General features: G+C 41.5%; 1 protein-coding gene across 7 annotated transcripts; it reads right to left on the reverse strand.

The window, feature by feature from the left end:
* Positions 1-121: 121 nt before the first annotated feature.
* RABEPK (Rab9 effector protein with kelch motifs) lies at positions 122-25707 on the reverse strand. Of its 7 annotated transcripts, XM_081281941.1 has the most exons (10): positions 25568-25707; positions 22534-22572; positions 18995-19064; positions 18000-18058; positions 15185-15342; positions 10523-10675; positions 6615-6776; positions 3460-3609; positions 677-826; positions 122-448 (listed from the first exon to the last, which is right to left on the reverse strand). In XM_081281941.1, exons 1-10 carry the CDS (start codon positions 25618-25620, stop codon positions 162-164), a joined length of 1281 nt encoding a protein of 426 aa, XP_081138067.1. In that variant the 5' UTR covers positions 25621-25707; the 3' UTR covers positions 122-161. The 7 variants fall into 7 exon arrangements, with proteins under 7 accessions (XP_081138067.1, XP_081138069.1, XP_081138070.1 ...); XM_081281943.1 differs by lacking the exon at positions 6615-6776; XM_081281944.1 differs by lacking the exon at positions 18995-19064 and having other exon boundaries at positions 25568-25701.
* Positions 25708-25879: the final 172 nt, after the last annotated feature.

The following is a 25879-nucleotide window of genomic DNA, read 5'->3' on the forward strand; positions in this document are numbered from 1 at the left end:
TGGTTGCTGGTAAAACCGTTTTTATAATAGAATTTTTTGCATTGGGCTGTCAAGTCATTACCTACCAAAGTAAGATGGATATATTTTGCAGAAAAAATTTGGAAGCAGAAAACAGTTAAGGTTTCTCTTAACTTTAATGAAAGTAACAATATTTTTTTTTTTTAGTCAATTACAGTCACAATACAATCATTATAGATTTCCCCTTCTGTATTCATCCCACCAAACACAAAACATAGCAGTATGTCACTCTGGCTTTCCTCAGATGTGCTGCCACATGGTGCCACTCTGTCGGTGGAATCCCCTTTCTCAGTTTCACAGTTTAGGGTAACAGAATTTGATTCTTCTTTCTCAGTAGATGTCACTGGCCATGGAATGATACACATGGAATGATCCAAACGTCCAGGGGGCAGCAAAGTATCAAATTTAAGGAGAGACCATAGCTGTTTTTCTGGCAGGGATAAAGAACAAAGGTGCATGTTATGAAATTTCAAGAGATGTTCTGTGATTTACTGTATCAGCTGAGTGAGGGAAAACAAACCCCAAAGACAGTGTTACTGCTTTAATGATGTCATTTCCTGTAAGTTCAATTTTCATTCCTTTGGATTTAGACATGGAGGAACCAAATTGAAAAACCAAGGCATTATGTCACTTTGCAAAACACGTTTGCACCACTCACCTATGTGATACTGGTACATTGTGTCCAGTGCTCCTGTAGGAGTCATTCCTCCAAAGACATATATATGTTTTCCCAAAGTCACAGCTGAGTGGGCAGCACAGCCTGCTGGGGCGACCCCTGTGGGACTGAGCTTCTGCCACTTCATGTCACCTGCAGAGAGAAAGAGTTAGCACTGTACAGGCTAAAATGTGGTTTCAAAGTTATCTAATGCAGTTTGCAAATCAATCACTCAAGGTCATTCACTTGGAGCTCTAGAGAGGTGACAGAGCAAGGTCTAGTGTGCATAAGAATTACTTGGAGGTGGGGCTTGAATGGGTAGTCCAGGGAGGGAGGGGAAACACTCAGTGATCTATAGTTTTTACAATTAACCTAGAGGATTCTGATGGAGCACTCTGAGAAATGTGATACAGCCTTATTTAGTGATTATCACCTTTGTTCACACCATTAACTGCCCAGAAGCAGGTAAGTTGTGTGTTTTAAATACCAAGTTATTCAGAAAGCAACTTTGTAAGCACTGGCTGGCTACTTTCAATATCTGGTTCACTTAATTCTCATAAAAGCTCTGTGAATTACTATTATTTGTGCCTACCCCTCACCTCCCCTTTTTTTTTTGTGTGTGGTGTTGGGGATTGAATCCAGGGCCTCTTGTACATGTGAGGCAAACACTTTACAAACTGAGCTATATCCCCACCCCAGCCTACCCCCTTCTTACAGATGAGCACAAGGGGATTATTAGAGAGGGAAAGAGGCTTGCTTGAGATCCCACAGCTTGTAAGTGGCAGAGCTAGACTGAGGTCCTGCTCCAAAACCTGAGTTCTCTACAACTTGCTGTCTTCCTTAGCATCTACTTCCAAAACTTTTTTTTTTTTTTTTTTTTTTTTGGTACTGGGGAGCCCAAGGGTGTTCTACCTCTGTGCTACAACCCAGTCCTTTTTATTTTATTTATTTTGAAACAGGTCTCACTAAATTGCTTAGGGCCTTGCTAAATTGCTGAGGCTGGCTTTGAACTTGTGATCCTCCTGCTTCAGCCTCCTAAACCGCTGGGATTACAGGTGTGCCCCACCTTTCCCAGCTAATTAGAATCTTTTAAACAAGAATTTAAGAAGCATTTACATCAGGCAGGATATTATTAGATTTTAGGTTTAGAGAACTATTTGGGTAGGCAGGAAAAACAGACAGGAAGTAGTCCAGTCCTTCAGCACAAGAGAAAAGGACTTCCTTTTGAAAAATAAGCATAAAAACCCCATGAGACCACCTGCAAGGAATGCTTCTTGTAAAGAATGAAGATCATGTTCTGGGACTGTGGCTCAGTGGTAGAGTGCTTGCCTAGCACTCATGAGGCACTGGGTTCAATTTGATCTCCAGCACCACTAAAAAAAAATATTTTAAATAAACAAAGGTTAAAAAAAAAAAGAATGAATATCTGTTTCCACCTGTCAGTGTGAAGGGGGCCAAGTATTTGGGGTCACAATGCTAGCCAATGTTAGAATCCCAGTCAGCATCCCCAGGCTTCAAAGAACCCAGTGCTTGGTAAGGAAGTCTGCACAGGAGTTCCCATGCCTTTTGCCCATTGTTCCATTGTTCTTGAGTCTAGAGTAATGTACAACTGTTCATTTATTAATCTATCCACTCATAAACAGATGTGTATTTCATCACTTAGAATGTTCCAGACACTGTGCTAAGTGCTAGAAATACACCAGCAAACAAAAGATGAGTCCCTGCCCAAAAGGAGCTAGAACCCAAAGGAATAATCCAGAAGGAGACCAGGCTCTCCAGGGCCTGTCAGTGCACGTTAGCTACTTAGAGACAATTCTCATGTTCTAACTTTCCTCTTCCTGTGTTTTCAAATGTTTAGCCTGAGAAACATGTACTTCTGGTCTTTTACCTTCAGAAACATCCTAAATGTTATCCTGGTCTGGTGTGGCTAATGCCTGAAAAAAATCCAGTTGTAGAGCACAAAGCATAATGAGCAGGGCACAATGGTGCATGCTTGTAATCCCAAGGACGGGGGAGTCTGAGGCAGGAGGATCGAAAGTTTGAGACCAGCCTCAGCAACTTAGAGAGGCCCTGTCTCAAAAATAAAAAATATAAGAGGTTGGGGAGCTCAGTGATTAAGTACCCCTGGTTCAATCCCCATTACCAAAAAACGAAACAAAAAAGCACATCTAATAAAGAACACAAACACACACACATTTTTTTTTGTGTGTGTGTGGTACAGGGATTGGGCCCAGGGACTTGCGCATGCTAGGCAAGTACTCTACCACTGAGCTGGATCGCCACCCCTTTTTAATTTGAGACAGGGCCTCACTAATTTGCCCAGGGCTGTCCTTGATCTTACAAGTATCCTTCTACCTCAGCCTCTGGAAAAGCTGGGATTATAGGAGTCCAACACTGTACCCAGCTTCTTTTAGGAAAAAACATGTTAAGCAGCCAGATGTGAGGAAGCATGTCTATAAACCCAGCTACTTGGGAGGCTGAGACAGGAGGATCACAAGTTCTAGGTCAGCCAGGGCAACTAACTTACCAAGACCCTGTCTTTTTTGTTGTTGTTGTTGTTGTTATTTATTTTTTAGACTCAACACAATGCCTTTATTTTTTGTGCTGAGGATTGAACCCGGGTCTTACCTGTACTAGGCGAGTGCTCTACCACTGAGCCACAATCCCAGCCCTAAGACCCTGTCTTAAGATAAAAAGTAAAGGTCTGAGATGTAGTTTAATTTGCCCCGCTATGGGGTTCAATCCCAGTACCACAGACAAGCCTCCACACACTCTACCCTACTTACTTGTATCGATGCAATGGAAATCATCAAAGAATTTGTCCCCTGCCAAGCCTCCATGGATGAAAAGCTTTGTCCCTGCTGCTACCATCATATGACCATGCCGGGGAGATGGAGGACTTCCAAATGTCTCTGGCTGTGACCAGGTCAGAGTATCTAGAAAGTAAATTCATTGACATCAAGTGGCAAAGCTATGAAGCAAGAACGAGAGCAACACATCCAAGCTTCTTTATCACCTCCCAGCAAGCAGAGATGCTCTAAGCAGGAAGCATCCTTCTTAGAGACAACTCCATTCAGATCTCCCTCACACTACAGCATGTACAGCCTCTGCTTGGATGCTCCCAGGGCTGGAGAGCACACTATCTAACATGCCTGCCCCTTCTCTGGGGCATTAGGAGACCATTTCTTATTTTATATATATGTATGTATATATATAAACACACTTTTGTTTTTCAGGTGGAGATGAGCACAATACCCTTATTTTATTTTTATATGATGCTGAGGATCGAACCCAGTGCCTCATGTATGCTAGGTGAATGCTCTACCACTGAGCCACAACCCCAGCCCCTATTTCTTCTTTTTAACTGAAATGATCTCCTCTTAATCTTCAACCTAGAGCTTCCTGAAAGTTAAAATGAACAAATACACTTCTTCTGTGACAAGAATTTTTTTTTTTGGTACTGAGAATTGAATCTAGGGGTGCTTTTACCAATGAGCTACATTCTCTCTTACCCCCCCCTTTTTTGGGGGTACCATGGGTTGAACCCAGAGGCATTCAACGCTGAGCCACATCCCCAGCACTTTATATATATTTTTTTTGAGAATTTTTAATATTTATTTTTTAGTTCTCGGCGGACACAACATCTTTGTTGGTATGTGGTGCTGAGGATCGAACCCGGGCCGCACGCATACCAGGCGAGCGCGCTACCGCTTGAGCCACATCCCCAGCCTATATATTTTTTTTTATTTTGAGACAAGGTCTTGCGAAGTTGCTTGAATTGTGACCCTCCTGCCTCAGCCTCCTGAACTGCTGGGATTACACGTGTGTGCCATGCACCTGGCTATTCCCAGCCCTATTTATTTATTTATTAAAATATTTTGTTTATTTAGTTGTAGTTGGACCCAATATCTTTATTTTATTTTTATATGGTGATGAGAATCGAACCTAGGGCCTTACATGTGCTAGACAAGTACTCTACTGCTGAGCCACAACCCCAGACCCCTTTTTATTTTTTGAGACAGGGTCTCACTAAGTTGCTCAGGGTCTTGGTAAATTGTTGAGGCTGGCCTGGAACTTGTGATCCTCCTGCCTCAGCCTCCTGAGAAACTGGGATTATAAGCTTTTGCCACAGCACCTGGGAAGGATTTAGTTTCTATAGGTGTACAAAATGGGGAGAGAGACAATACCTACTTCTTAGAGTTGAGGTATGAATTAAATGAGATAGTATACATAGTGCATCTCTTCTATATGTTTGTATAAATTAATATATGCAAAGATTAATATATACAAATGTTCACTGTTCCAATGTCAGCAAAAAGCTAATCAATAAGAAAATCAATGAATAATATACACATAGAAGGATATGCTTTGCATGGAAATTGGTACTGACTTAGCAAGCTATTCATAAAGTTTAATTAAATGAAGAAATAATAATAATAATATAGTTAATATTTATTAGGTACTTTTTATGTCTCAGGCACTTTATCATATTATCTCACTTAAATCTCTTTTTAAAAAAAAATAATCTTTACAACCTCTTACTGGGCTTGGTGATGCATGACTTGGGAGACTGAGGCAAGAGGATCGCAAGTTTGAGGCCAGCCTCAGTAATTTAGCAAGATCTTCAACAATTTAGTAAGACTATCTCAAAATTAAAAAAAAAAACAAAAACTAAAAAGGTCAGGAGCAGTAGCACATTCCTGTAATCCCAGTGGTTGGGGAGGCTGAGGAGAGGGATTGCAAGTTCAAAGCCAGACTCAGTAATTTAGCAAGGGCCTGAGCAACTTAGCGAGACCCTGTCTCTAAAGAAAATACAAAAAAAGGGCTAGGGATATGGCTCCATGGTTTAGTGCCTTTGGGTTTAATCCACAGAATAAAAAAAAAAACAAAACAAAAACAAAAAAAACAACTTTTTGTGTGTGTGTGTGTGTGGTAAACACTACTATTTTCTCTATTTAACAAGTAAGCAAACTAAGGCTATCGGAGATTAAGTCACTAGCCTAAAGTAACAAAGAAACCATGTATCAGATCTGGTCTTGATCCCAGTTGTATGGTTTAGAAGTGTATACTTTCAATTACTAAAAACCTACTCCTACTCTAAAAGAAAAGGTGTTCTTCTGGGTGTGGGGGAGCATGTTTGTAATCCCAGTGATTTAGAAGGCTGAGGCAGGAGGATCTCAAGTTCAAGGCCAACCTCAGCACTTTAGGGAGGCCCTAAGCAACTTAGAGAGACTCTGTCTCAAAATAAAAAATAAATAGAACTGGAGTGTAGCTCAGTGGTAAAGTGCCCTGCCTTCAATTCCCAGTGCCAGAAAATAGATAGATAGATAAATGAATATAAGCTGCAGAAAAGTGTATATAATCTGATTTCATGTATGTGTTTTTAAAGTTTTATCTGATTTCAAAAATTCACAGAATATTTACATATGCACCTATACACAAACCTGTATGATTTATAAATGCATAGGTAAGTCTGAAAGGAGAGATAATAAATTGCTAATATCATTTACTTATCTAAAGAGTGGTAAGGAAAGGCTGAAGAAGGAACATTTACTTTTCTACTTTATGAAGTTTACTGTTTAATTTTAAAAAATTGATCATGGGTATCTTTTCAAAGCAAATGTTGCTACAAGAAAAAAATACATATCAGCAAAAAAGTCTAGAAGTGAAATATTTGGCCACAATTTCGCTTTCCAATCTTTGCTTCCTATACATTAGGTAAACTACCAGCCAACATAGCCCTGAGCAGGTTAAGTGATATCCCTGTAATCTTTTTTTAATTTTTTAATTAATTAATTAATTTTTTAGTTTTTGGCAGACACAACATCTTTGTTTGTATGTGGTGCTGAGGATAGAACCCAGGCGGCACACATGCCAGGCGAGTGTGCTACCGCTTGAGCCACATCCCCAGCCCCTAAGTGATATTCCTGATAGTCCATACTTGCATCAAACACATGCAGCTTCACATCCTGCACAGGCTGGGCACCTCTCTCTCCACCCCCAAAGACATAGAGCTGGTTTCCAATAGCTGCTGATGATGTGTGGAATGTTCTTGGAGATGGTGGGGGGCCGGTCACTTCTGGCGTCCTCCAAATCCTGGTTTCTGGTCCAGAGAGAAGGCAGGGTTCTAAAACATCCAGGCCAAGGGGACCTCTGACCCTTACTCATTTTTTTTTTTTTGTGTGTGGGGGTGCTAGTGACTGAACCCAGGGTCTTGTGCATGCTAGGCATGCACTCTGACACTGATCTACAGCCTGAGTTCTTGACCTCCAATCTTGGTAGGGCTATGCAGGGTCACTTTATTACCCTGATCCTTGAGAAGGACAGCTCAGTTTTAGGTAAGAAGCCCAAATTTAGCTGAGCACCATGGTGCACAACTGTAATCCCAGCAGCTTGGGAGGCTGAGGCAGGAGGATCTTGAGTTCAAAGCCAGCCTCTGCAACAGTGAGGTGCTAAGCAACTCATTGAGACCCTGTTTCTAAATGACATACAAAATAGGGCTGGGGATGTGGCTCAGTGGTTAAGTGCTCCTGATTTCAATCCCTGGTACCCCATCCCCATGGGGGGAAAAAAAAAAAGAATGAAGTTAGCCACACACAGTGGCATGCACCAATAATCCCAGCTACCTGGAAGGTTAAGGCAGGAAGACCATAAGTTCGAGATCAACCTCAAGAATTTCATGAGACTCTGTCTCAAAATAAAGAATAAAAAGTACTGGGGATGTAGCTTAGTTATACAGTGCCCCTAGTTCAATATCCAATACCAAAAGAAAACAAACAAAAAACCCTCAATATCCTCTTTATATTATACACTTTGTTGACTACCCTGCCCTGTGTTTATTCAGAGGAGCTCAAAATTTGCTAAAATTCATTCCAACTAGATGCCAGAGTCCAAATGTGCCAAATTTCCCAGAAAATGTAGCCATTAAATGAAAGCAGACAATATTATTACAGTTTCAGTACCAATAATAAGAATCCCTACAAAATAATAAAGCAGTGCAGTGGTACACACCTGAAATCTCAGAGACTTAGGAGGCTGAAGCAGGAGGATGGCAGATTTGAGGTCAGCCAGGCCAACTTAATGAGACCCTATCTCAAAATTTAAAAAAGCAAAACAATAACAAAAAATTTTAAAATGGCTGAGGATGTGGATCGTGGTAATGTATCCCTAGGTGGCATGCGCATGCACAAACAAACGAAGTACTAAAAAAATGTTAGATTTCCCCTTTTACAGAGAAGGGAATTTAAGCAGAGATACATTAAGTCACTTTTATTTACAGTGACCAGGCTAGTAAATGGCTGAGTTGGGATTTAAACTCTGTTTCAATAACACTAGAATCTATGATTATTCTCCTCTTCTGACTTGAGAATAAAAGCTTGCCACCTCGTAGATATATAGAAGCTGCTTTCTTTTTAGAATAAAACATGAATTCTATAGAAACAGACATATTAACTGAACAGCTTCTGTGTGTAAGATCATTGCCCTGAATATTCTGCCACTCCCAATATCCTCACTCACCCCTTGGAGATGGGTAAAAAGTATTTCCATTTTGGAACGAGGAAACTGAAGCTCAGAAACTTAAAATCCTGTCCCCCAGATCATAGCACATCTGAGAAGCAGAGAAGGAGCCTGAACTCATCTCTGTCCTATACTTGCTCCACCACAACATCTCAAGGATTAGTTCTGTTCCTTTTTTTTTTTTTTTTTTTGGTAACTTTTCATTTTTTATTTATTTATTTTTATTTTTGGTACCAGGGATTGAACTCAGGGGCATTCAACCATTCCCGGCCCTATTTTGTATTTTCTTAAATTTAGAGACAGGGTCTTACTGAATTGCTTAGCACCTCACATTTGTTGAGGCTGGCTTTGAACTTGTGATTCTCCTATCTCAGCCTCATGTGGCTCGGTGGTTAAATGCCCCTGAGTTCAATCCCTGGTACCCTGGGATTACAGGCATGTTCACTGTACCCAGCTTATTTTTTATTTTGAGACAGACTTAATGAGACCCTATCTCAAAATTTCACTAAGTTGCTGAGGCTGGCTTTGAACTTGCAATCCTCCTTCCTCAGTCTACTGGGCCACTAGGATTACAGGCATGTGCCACTGCATCCAGCCTAAGGATTATTTCTTGCCTGGAAAATTCTATGCCTTTTGTAAAAGGCCTGCATCCAATATGCAAAATGCTGCACAAAGCATCTGCAATATGTGTGGAACTCAAACATGAACTTGGAGACTGAACAAATCCCAACCCACATTCAAAGCAAAATATAATCGTCTTGGTAGCTACAGATGTTGGACAGCTTTTGGGACTTGGAGTTAGAAGGTGCAGAAGTCAAACATCAACACAACCACAAAGGAGTCTTAAGACATTTGAAGGGCTTGCTCTGGTAATAAAAGCAACTAATGACTCACATTTTCCATATTTCTTGGGCACTGTGTCAATTATACTTTCTAGGATAAAAAGGGATACAGTGAGAAAATCAATTCCTTTGTAGAAGCTTTCCAAAGTTTCACTGTGTTTTGCTTTTGTATTTCTGCTACCATGGATTGAGTCCAAGGACACTTAACCACTGAGCCACACCCAGTCTTTTTAAACATTTTTTATGTTGCGCCTCACTAATTTGTTGAGGCTGGCTTCAAACTTGAGACCCTCCTGCCTGTCTCTGGGATTACAGATGTGTACGACCATGCCTGGCTCACTGTATTTTATTTAAAGAATGCTGTCACTGGAATCAAAAGGGTAGGTCCAGAACTGATTTCCATTTTCCAAAGCATACGTACATTAACCAAAACAACTAACAAATATTGAGAGTTAAGTCTTTGCCAGATATCAAATTAATTTGAACCCTTGTCAAATTAACAAGGGATGAAACATTACTATCCTAATGTGACAGAAAAGAAATCTGAGGTAGAAAGAAATTAAATCACTAGCTCAAGGTCATGGTTAGTGCCCAGCAGAGCATATCCTGATTAGTGTTTTTTGTTGTTTGTTTGTATGTTTGGTGCTAGGGATTAAACCAGAGACTGTCTCATGCTAGGCAAGTGTTCTACCACTGGGATACATACCAAACCCTTTTTATTTTATTTTGAGACAGGGTTTTTCTAAATTGCCGAGGCTGGACTCAAATTTGCAATCTTCCTGCCTTAGCTTCCTAAGTAGCTGAGATTGGTCATGTGCCACTACATCCAGCTTGTCAATAATATTCATAGAGAAAAAAGCAAAATTTTAAAAATGACAAAAAGACAAGTCCACCTCCCACAAGTAGTTCAGCAACCTCCTCCTGGGAGTGATGCTCTCAAATTGCTTTTCCTTTGATACAACTACCAGTGAGACTGGAAAGGGACCAGCCAGTTTTGGCTTAAAGAAACACTAACAAGACCTGAGGCAGAGTATCTTACCTTTGGTATTGACTGGCATTTTAGAGCAGTCCTGTGCCTCATAGGACATAAAGCAGCATCTCTGAGCTCTAACAACTTAGTCCATAGCTACCCTGACCCCAGCTGTGAAAACCAAAAATGTTTCCAGATATTGCCTGATCTCACTTGTGGGACATAAAAGTCCTCACTAGAGAACCACTGATCTAGGTAACCTGGGTTCTAGCCTGGCTCAGTTACTGACTCCCTGGTAACTTTAGGAAAGTCACATCCCTCTCCTTGGATCTGAGCTGCCCACTGGCATAGGTGTTCTCTGAAGTCCCTTCCAGCTTGGATATTTAAGGAGTTGATAAATTCATGTTTTTTATGAGGTCAGAAAAGTTAAATGAATTAATTAGTTCAATCCAAACATACTGGAATTATAATTGAAATTATGTGTGCAAGATGAAAATAAACCAACCTTAGGCAACTTACCAAGATTCAGGACTTGGAGACAATTTCGATTTCCTGACTGGTCGGCCCCTCCAAATACCCAGATGCTGCCAGGTGTGCAGGAAGGAATGAAGCTGGCATGTTCGTACCGTGGCAAGAGGCCCCCATAGGTGGCTAAGTCCCACTGGTGTGTCCCTAGAAAACATTTCACTCAGTTCCTCAATTGGGGCTGTCAAATGCTTATGTTGGTTGGCAAATTTGGGGAGGGTAGTTAAAAAAAAAAAAAGGCCAATAGCACAAATGAACGACTATTAAGTCACTTAAGGGAATGGGGTCAACCTATGAGACGATTGATAATAGATACTTTGGGGGCTATCTGCCTGTCCATAAGCCCTAGTCTATGGAAACTATCCTCATTCTCCCTTCTAACCACATGGGTAGAGCCCAGACAAAATGTCTGTATCACTTTGACTTTCTAGTCTCAGTTGACTGAGTAAGAAGTAGCCAGTTAATCTAAATGGGCCAAGCAGGGAGGGAAAGAGAGAGAGAAGGGAAACTGCATGGTAAAGGAAGGAGACCCTTATTGTTATACAAAATTACATATAAGAGGAAGTGAGGGGAAAGGGGGAAAAAAAAACAAGAGAGAGAAATTAATTACAGTAGATGGGGTAGAGAGAGAAGATGGGAGGGGAGGGGAGGGGAGGAGAGGAGGGATAGTAGAGGATAGGAAGGGCAGCAGAATACAACAAACACTAGTATGGCAGTATGTAAAAAAGTGGATGTGTAACCAATGTGAATCTGCAATATGTATACGGGGTAAAAATGGAAGTTCATAATCTGCTTGAATCAAATGTATGAAATATGATATGTCAAGAGCTTTGTAATGTTTTGAACAACTAATAATAAAAAAAAAAGAAGAAAAAAAAAATAAATGGGCCAAGCAGAGCCACTGTTTCCACTCTCTCATGAGGGGATGTGCTTCCTGCCCTTGGATTCTGCAAAACATCTCTGATATCTTTATAAATTTCTCCGTTTCTCTCTTTTAAGTGGGTGTCTCTTACTGTAACTAGCTGATTTTGGCTAAACCAAGTTCACTGAAAAATAACACCTGACCTATTAATTGTTTTATTTTATTAAAAAAAAAATCTTATTATTGGGCTGGGGCTTAGTGGTAGAGCACTTGCCTCGCTCTTACAAGACCCTGGGTTCAATCCTCAGCACCACATAAAAATAAATAAGTGAAATAAAGGTATTGTGTCCAACTACAACCAAAAGATAAATATTTAAAAAACTTATTAGTTGTAGATGGATACAATGCCATTATTTTATTTATTTATTTTTATGTGGTGCTAAGGATTGAACCCAGTGCCTCATACATGTTAGGCAAGTACTTTACCATTGAGCTATAACCAGGGCCCTATTAGTTGTTTTAGTTAGAAAACCATTTCCTAGGATGTTCCAAGGCACCATCTTTTTGAATCATTATGGTGGCCAACAGAAGCAAATTATATCCACACTACATTGTACTCTGAGGTCCAGATGGTTTAGCCAGGACCACAAAGCTAGTAACAGGTGGTAAGGTGTAACTTTGGTCTGGGTATGAACTGGTAGAATGCCTGCCTAGTCCTGAGTTTTATTCCCACGCCACAAACAGAACAAAACAAAAAAAGATATAATTAAAAAGTGAGTTCCTTGATGGCTGAAAATGACTTGCATTTTTTCCTCCAGTCCTGGGCATCAAACTCAGGGTCTTGGGCATGCTAGGCAAGCATTCTACTAGAAGAGATTCAATTTGCCTTGGATTTCCTAGTGCAAGGAGTAGAGATTCAAATGCCCAGAGTGGAGAAGCAAGGACTATGACAACTTGGAGAATGAATGTCCCATCAATAGGTGCAGCTCAGCACCAAATAATTGTTACCAAGTAGCCATGCAGGTCTAGAGATGTCAAACCATTTTAAATTATCACGAGAGAGACAGTTGTAGTTCAGAGGTAGAGCATTTGACTACATGTACAAGGCCCTGATTCAATCCCCAGCACTGGGGGGAAAACAAAAACAAAACAACAACAACAACAACAAAATGATTTGGCTTCTTAGGATAATGTGTGTGTGTGTGTGTGTGTGTGTGTATGTGTGTATTGTAGGCCTTGCATGTTCTAGGCAAGCATTCTATCAAAGGGCTATATCCCCAGCCCATCAATTTTTAAATGTAGACCCCTGCACACTTATTTTGTAAACAACATATGACTAAAACAAAACAAAACAAAACAAATTATATGGAATTAACAAAACATGTATGTGGATCACCAGTTTTTAAATTCTTCCCTAAGTATAGCACATAGTAGTCACTGGTTCATTAGTTTGTTCACTCACTCATTCCTTCCTTCATTCATCCAAATACTTAAAAAGCACCTGCATGGGCTGGGGATGTGGCTCAAGCGGTAGCGCGCTCGCCTGGCATGCGTGCGGCCCGGGTTCGATCCTCAGCACCACATACCAACAAAGATGTTGTGTCCGCCGAGAACTAAAAAATAAATATTAAAAAAAAATTCTCTCTCTCTCTCTCTCTCTCTCTCCCCCCTCTCTCTCACTCTCTCTTTAAAAAAAAAAAAAAAAAAAAAAAGCACCTGCTCTGTGCTAAGTGCTCTGGTAGTGGCTGGGGATACAATGATAAATAAAATAACCATGTTCCCTTGTTTCCAAGGAGCTTACACTCTGTGGGGAAGAGCCTTAGGAAACAATCCCATGTGCTATGAACCGTGAAGGGGAAGAGGTTGGGACAGTGCACAATACTGTGGACCACAGAAGAAGGTAGTGACTAAACTAATCCAAAAGTACCAGGGAAAGAATCCTGACAGAAATAACTAGTTCTTTCTTTTCTTTTCCTTTTTTTTTTTTTTTTTGGTACCAGGGATTAAACCCAGGGGTGCTTAACTGCTGAGCCACATCCCCAGCCCTTTTCATGTTTTATTTTGAGACAGGGTCTCACTAAGTTGCTTAGGGCCTTGCTAAGTTGCTGAGGCTAGCTGTGAACTCGTGATCCTCCTACTTTAGCCTCCTGAGTTGCTGGGATTACAGACATGAACCACCATGCCCAGCCAGAAATGACATTTAATTTGGGATTTGGGAAGAACTTTCCATGCAAGGGTATGCCATGGCTTGGAGGGGGAAGTTCAAAATATATTCAAGGAGGGCTGGGGTTGTAGCTCAGTGGTAGAGTCTCGCCTAGCACATGTGAGGCACTGGGTTTGACCCTCAGCACCACATAAAAATAAACAAAAGATATTGTGTCCAACTACAACTAAAAAAAAAAATTTAAAAAAATATTTTTTTTCAAGGAAATGAAGGGTATTCAGTGTAGCAAATGTGGGTTGGTGAGAGCCAATAAATGAGGTTGGGAAAGGCTTAAAAAGGAGACTGATGGGGCTGAGGCTGTAGCTCAGTGGCAGAGCACTTGCCTAGCATGTGTGAGGTAATGGGTTTGATGCTTAGCCCACATAAAAATAAACAAATAAAATAAAGGCATTCTGGGCTGGGATTGTGGCTCAGCGGTAGAGCAATTGCCTAGCACGGGTGGGACCCGGGTTCTATCCTCAGCACCACATAAAAATAAAGGCATTGTGTTGTGTCCATCTACAACTATAAATAAATAAATAAATAAATAAATGGAATTGGACTTGTATCTAAGACAACATTCTCTGGCTAGGTCTAGAAAATGCACTGTAACGAGGCTGGGGATACATCTCAGTTTAAAAAAAAAAAGGGCTGGGGCTGTAACTTAGGTGGCAGAGCGCTTGCCTAGAATGCATGAGGCAAAGGATTCAATCTTCAGCACCACATTAAAAAAAATAATAAAGACAAATAAAATAAAGGCAGTCTGTCCATCTACAACTACAAAAATATTAAAAGAAAACTGGGCTGGGGTTGTGGCTTAGTGGTAGAGTGCTCGCCTAGCATGCACAAGGCACTTGGTTCCATCCTTAGCAGCACATAAATGTAAAATAAAGATATTGTGTCCATCTAAAAAACTAAAAAATAAAATAAAAAAAAAAAAAAGAAAATGCACTGTACAGTGGGTAAACTTGGAGACAGGGAGACCAGTGAGGAGGTGATTCCAACAGTCTAGTTGAGAGGTAACAGTGGTTTGGACTACAGTGGTAGTAGTGAGAATGGACCAACATGGATGAAGATCGGAGATATTTGTGACCCAAAGATTCTTTGAATAGGGGCTGGGGATGTGGCTCAAGCAGTAGCGCGCTCGCCTGGCATGCGTGCGGCCCGGGTTCGATCCTCAGCACCACATACCAACAAAGATGTTGTGTCCGCCGAGAACTAAAAAATAAATTTTAAAAAATTCTCTCTCTCTCTCTCTCTCTCTCTTAAAAAAAATAAAAAAGAGAAGATACATTTAAAAAAAAAAAGATTCTTTGAATAGGTGAATGGAAGGAGAGGTGGGAGTCACTGATGTCTCCTGGAGAAATATTTGATGAATCAGTGATTGGATGTCCTGGGCTCCATATGGGTCCATAGGAGGTCTGACCCCCTAAACAAGGAGGCACTGGTCAGGTGAATATGTGCCAATCTGCTGAAACCTGTCAATGATGTACTTTTTTCCTGCTATCTGGTTGGAGCTGGTATTCTGAAGAATGCTCTGCTCACACCTGGCAGCACAAAGCCAGCTGCATTCTGCAGCTATTGATCTTACCCAGATTCATGGTGTACACATCTGAGAAGCTTCTGTTTGGATTTGCTCCTCCAACAATGACGACCTTCCCTCTCTTGGCATCACCAACTGGGGGTAAATATGAGCAACTGTGGCCAACTCGAGCACAGGGGCTGTCTCCAGGGGGAGTCAAGGTGTACCTGACAAAGGGAGGATGTATTCAGGAGACCTAAGCACAGAACAAATGTAGGGGTGTGTTCTTTTCATTGCTCATGAAGAATTCACAGAAGGAAGGACCTGATACATACACAGACACTTTAACTGTATCCAGCAAAACAGCCCTTCCCTGATCAACAGGAGTATCTTCCTATGTTCACAGCTTTGGTTTTTCAATTTTGTCACTACTTCCACTTTATATAACCTAAGTGAGATGCACTGGGTTGGTAATGACCCCATATGGTGGACAGGGAAATGACATCCAGAAATGTTCACTTTTTATGTCTTGACACAACAGCATAGTTAGTGGTTATAAACGTGGTTTGTGAATTTGGACAGACCTGGTTCTAGTCTCAGCTCCAGTACTTTCTAGATGTACGACCTGGAAGTCACTTAACCCTTCCAAACTTCACTTTCTTCTTTTGTAAAACAAGGAGAGCAACAGGTCTTACCTCAAAAGGTGGTTGTGAAGACTCAAAGCCAGTAGCAGTGTAGGAAGGGTCTTGTTAAAGGGTGCCTTCATGGGGATGCCTACAGACTCAGGTTCTTGCCACTAACCAGTGATGTCTCCCTGTCCAGAAAAGTTTTCTAGGATTTGTGGATTTTAAGAGCCTTTCCAGATTACTCATAAAGCTCAACCTGATGCAAGCCAAAGCTAAGACTTGGAAAATTGCATACAGGATTCAGTCATTCCATTCTCTAAAGTTATTCTGAATGCTAACTGAGAAAACACATTTTAAAGTTTCATGATTAGAAAAGAAAATTTCCCGGGCTGGGATTGTGGCTCAGTGGTAGAGCGCTTGCCTAGCATGTGTGAGATACTGGATTTGATTCTCAGCACCACATACAAATAAACAAAATAAAAGTCCATTGACAACTAAAAAAAAATATTAAAAAAGAAAAGAAAATTCCCTAGCTGTTTTTTAGGCCATGTTTTATTGACATCTCTGATGTCTGGTATTCCCAACCCTCCCCTCCTCCTTTTACCTTTCCCCTAATCTTGCTTCACCATACTCCTACCTTTTGAATCTCCATTCACTTTTCTGTTTCCTTCTCTGATTTCTTTCCTGACAGCCTCCTCCTAACTCTCAGTATCCTTAGAATTCTCTTTTTCTCAGTTTATGTTTGCTTCAATTACCACCATCTCTATCATCATCCATGATTTCCAAATCTCTACTTCATATTCAGATCTCTTCTGACTTCCAGATCTGCATACCCCATTACCACCTGGATAGTTACTAACAATGTGCCACACACACAACTCTGGCAATGTGCTGACATCACAACCCTGGTTTCATTTCATCTGCACAGAAGCACTTTGAGGATCAGTACTATTATCATCATTTGAGTTTTACAACCGAGGAACTGAGGCTTAGAAAAGCCCAAAGATTAATAACTTACCTAAGAACACATACATATCTAGATAGATGGTTAATAATACAAGGCCTCAAAGCCCTTACAAACTAGTTGGGAAGAAACATTAAACAAGTTCACAAATATCTATTTCAGGACAGGACTAGCTATTTGTCTAACACAAGACAAATAATATGGGAATGTACCACAGGAGGGCTTGACCCTGTAAAGAGAGGTGGGGGTGCAGCGGTCAGAGGCAGCTTCCTGAAGAAGGACCATTTGAACTGAGATGTGAAGTAGGAGTAGAAATTAGCTGGGGAAAGAGAGATGAAAGTTGAAGGGAAAGAGAGGTCCAGGTGGAGGAACTAGCATGTACAGGACCTGAGTGGGACACTGAAGGCAATGCTAAACGAAGAGAGAGCAAAAAAATAGGTAAGGATATTTGAAGTTGGAAGGAAAGGCAGAAATAGATTATGCAGGGACCAGTGGGAGAGTATAAGAAGTCTGTCAATTTTTCTTTTCTAGTGCTAAGAATGGAACCCAGGATTTTGCACATGCTAGGTAAATACTCTACCACTGGGCTCCACCCCTAGCTCTCAAAAGGGTTTTAAGCTAGAGAATGCCATGATCAGATATGTGTTAGGTACCCAACAGGATGGAAGCAGGGGAGCCATACGAGGTTCTCCTTCAAGGTCCCGTGGAAACACTGCCACTTCTATGCAGCTTTCTTTGACCCTGCCTCAGCACTGATCACATGCTATCACCAAGAACTGCTTAGTCTAGAGCCCCTACTACACAGAGACTGTTGATCTTTGGACCTCCAGACCCTCCACAGCAGCTGCCTCTGTCAGAACAGTAACAGTATTATTGAATGAAGGGTTGGTTGAACAAACATCTAAGAAACAGTGAAGCCAGTGAATTTGAATGCAAATTCAATTCCCTAAAAATTTTAAAAATGAGTCACAGCTCAGGGGGGAGACACTACATTAGAGTTGAGGATGCCAGATGGTTAGTGCCTTACTCTTCTTGGTAAAGGATTTTAATAAAATTAACATCTGCTCTGTGATAATTATTGCCCTGTCATCTTTCCTCTGGAGACCTTCTCAGACAGTTGGAGTCTAATTACCAGAAATTGCAGACAGTTTCATCTCTACTCTTTTTCACTGATGACCAAATACATTAGTAAACTATTTATAAACGAAACAAAAGCTTCTGTGTGTGTGTGTGTGTGTGTGTGTGTGTGCGCGCGCGCGTGCATGCACATGTGAGTGAATCCTCTTTTACAGACCATGTTGCTTTTCTGGGTTTGTCTCCAGGCTCCAAGACTGGCAGCTGCTTCATGGTGTCCTATGCATAAGAATAAAAGACACTTTTAGATATTTACGATTATCTTCTTCATAAAACACAGAACAAATCAGGTTACCCTCCCCTTTAAAACCTCTCCTGTTGAGGGGTTGGGGATATAGTTCAGTGGTTGAGTGCTTGCCTAGGATCCCCAGTACCACAAAACAAACAAACAAACAAACAAACAAACAAAACTTTCCTGTTGAATGTACCAATGTCTAAGGCCTGATTAATCTGAATAAGAATCACGAACCTTTTCATATAATATTTTTCTTTTTTTTTTTCAGTGCTAGGGGTTGAACCTTGACCTAGTGTATTGCTAGGTGAGTCCTCTACCTTTGAGCTACACCACCCAACCTTAACATAACTTTCTTAATATAACTATATGTTTTTTTTGGCTAAAGTTTTCTATGTGTCCTGTGATTCTCATGGGGAAGGGGCATATGCCAAAATTTTAGAGTCTGTAAGATGTTTGTTTATAAAAAAATAAAACATCCTAAGAGTCTGAGAAATACTGAACTCTGGGATAAATCTTGGCCTTATCATGACAGAAGGTCAGGCCTTCTGGTGTCAACTGATTCTCTGCAAAGTGACTTCCACAATGTCTTGCAATACTCGGCTTTTTGTTGCTCCTATTATATGGCAGGTCGTTTTATGACTTGCAGCCCAAGCAGCTTCCCCTACTTGGAATGTCCTTTCCCTTCTTGTAAACTTGCAAACTCCTAGTCAGCCTCTAAAGCCCAGCTCAAATATTCCTTCAAGAAAAGCGCTCTCTCTCTCTCTTTTTTTTTTTTTTTTTGCTTTTCACTTCTACTCCCCCAAATTATTTCCTTCTACCTGAGGGCTGACATTTTTAATTAAGCTATCATTGCAGGGATTATTCTGGATCTAAGTATCTATTTAGGGCTGGGGATGTGGCTCAAGCGGTAGCGCGCTCACCTGGCATGTGTGCGGCCAGGGTTCGATCCTCAGCACCACATACAAATAAAGATGTTGTGTCCGCTGAAAACTAAAAAATAAATATTAAAATTCTCCCTCTCTCTCTCTCTCTCTCTCTTTTTTTCAAGAAAGTAGAGAAGAGAGAAAGGAAGGAACACATTTTTTTAGAGAGAGAGAGAGGAGGGAGGGAGGGAGGGAGGGAGAGAGAGAGAGAGAGAGAGAGAGAAATTTAATATTTATTTTTCATTTTTTTTGGCGGACACAACATCGTTGTTTGTATGTGGTGCTGAGGACTGAACCCGGGCCGCATGCATGCCAGGCGAGCGCGCTACCGCTTGAGCCACATCCCCAGCCCTCTCTCTCTCTCTTAAAAAAAAAAAAAAAAAGTATTTAAAGTCTCTAGATTCGATTCTAGATTAAATTCCTGGAGTGCTTACCAATGGACCTGGAATAGAGTAGAAGGGAGTGAAGGATGAGTGAATGAAGAAAGGGTACAAGACACTACCCTAGAGTTCCCACAACGGGATGGGACTCCGCGAGGGGGATAGCAGGGGCGGCTGGGAGAGGTCCCTGCTCATGCAAAGCCCACCCACTGAGCTTTAGGCTCTGGGGCTATAGTCTCTGACCCGGCCACCAGCGTTTCTCTCCTCGCCACTCCAAGGTAAAAGATACGCCCTCCCCCCTCCCCCCATGGCGCTCAGATCCCCAGGCCGGGAGATTCCCCCATTCAGAACTACTTTACCTGCGGCAGCTTAGGCCAGTCCCTATCCGTGGCTCCGCCCCTGAAGGGGGCGGGACTCAGGCCATTGCCCCTCCCCACAGGCCCCGGAAGCGCGTCGGGGCCAACAGCTTCCAACAGCTTTCCGACTTGGGCTGTCAGCTGCCTGGGAAGGGGCGTAGAGGTTGGAACGCTGGGGACCCCGAAGTCCTCCAGCAGGAACAGGTCGGACTTTCCCTGGAGTCCTCCCTCCCCAGCGGAGAAAATAAGCCAGGGTTACTTGGAAACGACATACAAGCGAAATGCCCGGCGTTGGATGTCCACTTGGGCAGCTGGTCTGTCCTCAAGACCAGTTCAAGTTTGGTGCCTTAAATAGCTGACTCATTCTGTAGTTGCCATTTGAATTATAGCATGCTCAGGACAACATGCCCTGGCCTCTAGGACTTTACAGTCTAACTTAAAAATGGAGAAACAGGAATGATTGTAAAGAATGAAGGGAGGGGCTGGGACTGGGGCTCAGTGGCAGAGCACTTGCCTTGCACGTGTGATCAAACTATTATAGGTTAGATCCTCAGCACCACATAAAAAATAATAAACAAAATAAAGGTATTGTGTCCATCCACAACTAAAAAAAAATGCAGGGAATAAAAAGCTCATCCATGACTTATTCTGGGCCTCAGTGTCCTCCATCTTTAACATGGAGCCAATCATATTTCTGTGACAGTCATGGCGGGAAGTACAGGAGATAATGTAAAGTGCTCAGCACCCAGGTGCTGGCACAGAGCAGGTCCTCTGTGAAGGGATAAGGCTCTTTGTGGTTATACATGAACTACTGTGGGTAGGTATGAACATCTGCATTTTTAAATTCTAATTTTAATTAATTTTTTACACTGGGCATTGAATCCAGGAAGTTATACTCCCAATCTTTAAAAAAATAGTTTTAGTTGTTGATAGACCTTGATTTTATTTATATGTGGTGCTAAGAATTGAACCCTGTGTCTCACACATGCTAGGCAAGTGCTCTAACCCTGAGCTACAACCCCAGGGCATCCCCAATCCTTTTTATTTTTTATTTTATTTTTTAAAAATTTTATAACTTCATTTTATTTATTTACTTTTTATGTGGTGCTGAGGATCGAACCCAGTGCCTCACCCATGCTAGGCAAGTGCTCTACCACTGAGCTATAGCCCCAGCCCGTTATTTTTTATTTTAAAACATAGTCTTGCCAAGGTGTCCAAGCTAGCTTTGAACTTGCCTTTCTCCTGCCTCAGCTTCTCTAGTCACTGGAATTACAGCCACCCAGTATTAGCTTTTTATGTTTTAATTTAGGGCTGGGCTAACCAGTTAGACCTCACTAGTCACACTGAAACCACATGCAACCTTATTTTATTTCTGTCTTTTTTGCAGAGCTAGGGATCAAACTCAGGGCCTGTGTATGCTAGGCAAGCACTCTACCACTGAGCTACACCTTCAGCCCCTACATTATCTCTGATCCACATCCTAACTATAGGTTCTTTGTGACCTTCCTGAAAGGGTGGCTCACCTATGTCTGATTTAGAGAATCACACTCTGAGCAGAGAAAATGGCTAAGACTGGAAAAGTAGGAACTCCAGGACTATAGCACTATGGTAGCTTAGTGGAAAAAGGTCAGAATTACTTGTGTTCAAATCCAGGCTCTATCAAGAACCATCAGACTCTCACACTGGGCAAGTTCATTAGCCTTCTTGAACCCTAGTTTCCTCATCTATAATGATAGGGATAATAATGCCTACTGTGCAGAGACAGGGGTCAAGAGGACTCCATAATACAGGTGAAAAGCCATCCTGGTAAATGTTTTAGCTACTTGAAGCATAATCAAATTATGGACAAAATGGAATTTGAAGGCTGCAGCTCTCCTAACTGCTTCATGATACTATTTCTAACACCTATAGAGTTTTCGTGAATTCCTTGTTAATGGCGAAATCCCCACTCACTGTCAAAGAGGAGTTTATGGATACACAGTCATTCTGTTCCTCTTCAGGAAAGAAAACTAAGGCCAGGTTTTCTCTACCTTATGTCCACACACATCTAGACAGTGATTTCTGCTCAGAGATGCAGAATACTCTTAAGTCTCATGGGTCTTTTGAGTAGGTCTACTTCAAGGCTCCATGCTGGATATGGCATGAAGTGTCATATATTAACAAACAAACAAAAATCAGAAAAGGTCTGTGAGCAAAACAACAACTAGTCAGGTGAGGTGGCTCATGCCTATAATCCCATGACTCAGGAGGCCCTGGCAGGAGGATTTCAAGTTCAAAGCAAGCTTCAGCAATTTAGTGAGGCCCTGAGCAATTTAATGAGACCCTGTCTAAAAAAAAAAAAAAAAAAAAAAAAAAAAACAAGGCTTGTGGATAAAGCTCAGTGGTAAAGTGCCCTTGGGTTCAATCCCCAGTACCAAAATATAAACAACAACAACAAAATAACAACCACTTTTTACTGTGGAACCTATGGTTCTAGACTAGAAATCACATTTGAGAATTCTGGAAGGAACATTTGAAATTTATTTTTTAAATGGGAGTCATGTAGGCATAGGGGTGCACACATGTAATACCAGTGACTTGGGAGGTGGAGGCAGGAGGATTGCAAGTCCAAAGCCAGCCGCAGCCAATTAGTGAAGCCTTAAGCAACTCAGCAAGAAACCCTGTCTCAAAATAAAAAATGAAAAGGGATGGGGATGTAATTAGGTAGTTAAGTGCCCCTGGGTTCAATCCCCAGTACCAAACAAAATAAAACACTAAACTAAAATGGGATTCAAGGCCTAAAGAAGTAAAAATCACTTACCCACGTAAATGACAGAACTGGGAGACCAGATCCTCTGCTCTGTGGAAGGAAGACAAAGAACACTTTCCAGTCATTGAACTGTGTACTCTTTCAGACCCAAATCATTCAGTATGTCTTATCTTTCCTAAGAACACGCCCAACACCCTGAGGAATGCTTTCCTCCTCTCTGCTGTGGACACGAAGAGTAAGTTTCACTCTATGAGGTGGGTCTGCAATAGGGGCTTCTTGTGGCCAGTTTGGTAAAGCACTGCCACTTCTTTCCACCAGAGGGCACACCACTGATCCATTCACTGACTTAGCAATGAATGCAGGTGACACCTTCCTTTTAAGCACTTCACAGTTTATATAAAAGCTCATATTCATCTCACTTTTTGTCTTATTTTCCACTTTTAAGAAGGTATCTTGAGTATAATTTATTCCCAATTATTAAGGATCAGGGATGAAATGTGAATCACCAGCTTTCCTAAGAAGATTGCAATAAAAAGACCAACTAACAATAGCATCTTTTCCCCATTTGCAATTTTTCCCAAAGAAAGTATACTATTTTATTTTTTGCAACTCTTAAATAGTTAATTCTTCAGAAAGATCTTTCTTGTCCACCCAATACTTAGTGCTAACAATTATACAGGCTTTACTCTGTGCTAGATGTTGTTTAAGTCACTTTCGTGTATTTACTCTGTTGTAAACTTCAGCACAAGCCTATGAGGTATTATTTTTATCTCACTATGATGTGGGCACTATTTTTATTGCTGACATATTGCAACTGAGAAAACTCTTCCATATGACTTCAGCTCTTCCATATTACTTCCCCCAGATATCTACATATCTCAAAAGGATAAATAACTTGCTCAAAATCACACAGTAAGTTGGGCTGGGGATGTGGCTCAAGCGATAGCGCGCTCGCCTGGAGTGCGTCCGTCCCAGGTTCGATCCTCAGCACCACATACAAAGATGTTGTGTCCGCCAAAAACTAAAAAATAAATATTAAAAATTCTCTCTCTCTAAAAAAAAAAAAAAATCACACAGTAAGTAGTAGAGCCTGGATTCGAACTCTAATCATCTAGTGCCACTGGGATTACAGGCATGTGCCAGCGCGCCAGTCTTCTCATTAAAATTTATTCCAATGAGACAGGTGCAGTGGCACATGCTTGTAATCCCAGTGACTCCGGAGGCTGAGACAGGAGGATCACAAGTTCAAAGCCAGGGTCAGCAATGTAGTGAGGATTTAAGTAACTTAGCAAGATCCTATCTAAAAAAACAAAACAACAACAACAAAAAACACAAATACAAATAAAAATGGGCATGTGGTTCAGTGGCTAAGTGCCCCTGGGTTCAATTCCCTGTAATAAGAAAAAAAATTTTAAAATTTTATCGAGGTTAGAGGTATAGTAGTTCAGTAGTAGAGAGCTTGCCTAGCATGTAGGAGGTCCTGGGTTTGAGCTCTGGCACCACCAGAGTGGGGAAAAGTTTATCCCATTGTTCTGAAAATATACTCTAGAGCAAGAGGATTCAGTCCAGGATCACTCTCTTCTTGTACTGGGGGTTGAATTTAGGGGTGCTTTACCACTTAGCTATATCCCTAGTCCTTTTTATTTTGAGACAGAGTCTTATCAATTGTTGAGGTTGCTTTGAACTTGTGATTCTTCTTCCTTACTGGGATTACAGGCTTGTGCCATGATGATAGATAGTCCTGTCTCTTAGTCAATTTTTTTTTTTAAAGAGAGAGAGAGAGAGAGAGAGAGAGAGAGAGAGAGAGAATTTTTTAATATTTATTTTTTAGTTTTCTGCGGACACAACATCTTTGTTTGTATGTGGTGCTGAGGATGGAACCCCAGCTGCATGCATGCCAGGCCAGCGTGCTACAGCTTGAGCCACATCCCCAGCCCCAGTCCTGTCTCTTAAACAACAAATATTGATGATGCACTTGCTACTATGGGTTATATAAGTCTTCTAATATCTCAGTTGCAACCATTGCCCTCTTGTAGTCTCATACAGCAGCCAGAGTGATCCTTATTTAAAAAGTCAGATAATTTTACTCCTTAATTTCCTTTAACATCAAAAGTAAAAAAAAAAAATCAATGTACTCCATTTTTCTCTGATTTTTCCTACTCTTACCTTGCTCTAACAACACTAGTATTCCTTGTCCCCAAAGACTTTAGATTCGCTTCCATCTCTGCATCAGCTCTTCTATATGACTTCCCCCAGGTATCTGCATAGCTAACTCCCCCATTTCTTTATTGTTTTTCTTTTTTTTCTGAATTCAGGGGCACTCAACCACTGAGCCACATTCCCAGCTCTATTTTGTATTTTATTTAGACACAGGGTCTCATTGAGTTGCTTAGCGCCTAGCTGTTGATAAGGCTGGCTTTGAACTCCAGTCTCAGCCTCCCCAGCTGCTGGGATTATAGGCATGCGCCACCTGGCCCAGTTTCTTTGTTTCTTAAAAACGCTCATTACCCCATCTCTTTATCCTACTGGTTTTTTTCCCCTCTTCTATCACATATCACTTTTTAACGCAATAAGTAATCTATTATTATTTATATTCTGTCTTCGTCTTCTATAAACTACAGGATGAGGATAAAGATTTTTGTTTTCCGTGTTCACTGAATAACTCAAGTCTCTACAACTCAATGGTACATAGTTGGTGCTCCATAGAATAAACCAGCGTAAAGGGTACACTAAGTGCCAGGTACTGTTCTTAGCACTGGGGATACAACAACAACAAAAAAACCTTCCAGCCCTTGTAGAACTCCTACGGGAGTACGCTTAAGTCAGTAGCCTATTTTCCAATCTTGGCTCCACCGTTTCTTTCCTATGAGATTTTGGGCAAGTTTAACTTCTGGCCCTCGCAGTTTTACCAGTCCTTATGCGGATTAAGTGGGGGGAAAATAGCCTCTGTATAGCATTTAGTGTAAGAAATGGTTTCCCTTCCTTCCTGTTCGGAGGAACGGAGTCTGACATCTGTGCCACAGGACTAGGCGAGGTCTTCACAAGGCCTTGGAAGGTGCAAACGGGTTGCTATAGCCAAGCTTACCCGATTTTTAACTGAAGATGTTCTGGTGGGAGAGTGCTTAACAGGGTCGGCATGAGAAACGAGTGAATGCCTAGAGTCACCCACTTCGCCGTTTTGCCTCGGAAAGGTCTCGCCGGTTCCCCTAGGAAGAGTCACAAGGAAGGGAAGGGGAAGAAAAAGAATAGTTGGCCACCCTTGAAAACTACAAATCTCGGCTCGCCCAGCGGTAGACAACTACGCGTCCCAGTCGGTGTCTCTGGCCGGATCTACGGGGTCCCTCAGGGATTGTGACCGGGGTTCAGCCAGACTGGGCTGGGGTAGCCCGAAGCTGCG

This window comes from Spermophilus citellus, assembly GCF_964194105.1.
Source record: "Spermophilus citellus genome assembly, chromosome: 2".
NCBI lineage: Eukaryota > Metazoa > Chordata > Mammalia > Rodentia > Sciuridae > Spermophilus > Spermophilus citellus.

What these genes read in the sequence shown, in the direction of transcription:
- RABEPK (XM_081281941.1), bottom strand. Translation starts at nt 25,620, where the DNA reads ATGCCGACCCTGTTAAGCACTCTCCCACCAGAACATCTTCAGTTAAAA. An exon ending in AAACCCAGAAAAGCAACATG is followed by an intron (nt 15,343 to 17,999) that starts GTCTGTAAAAGA and finishes TCCCTTTGTCAG; the next exon opens with GTACACCTTGACTCCCCCTG. An exon ending in TTTCCATTGCATCGATACAA is followed by an intron (nt 827 to 3,459) that starts GTAAGTAGGGTA and finishes TTCTCTCTGCAG; the next exon opens with GTGACATGAAGTGGCAGAAG.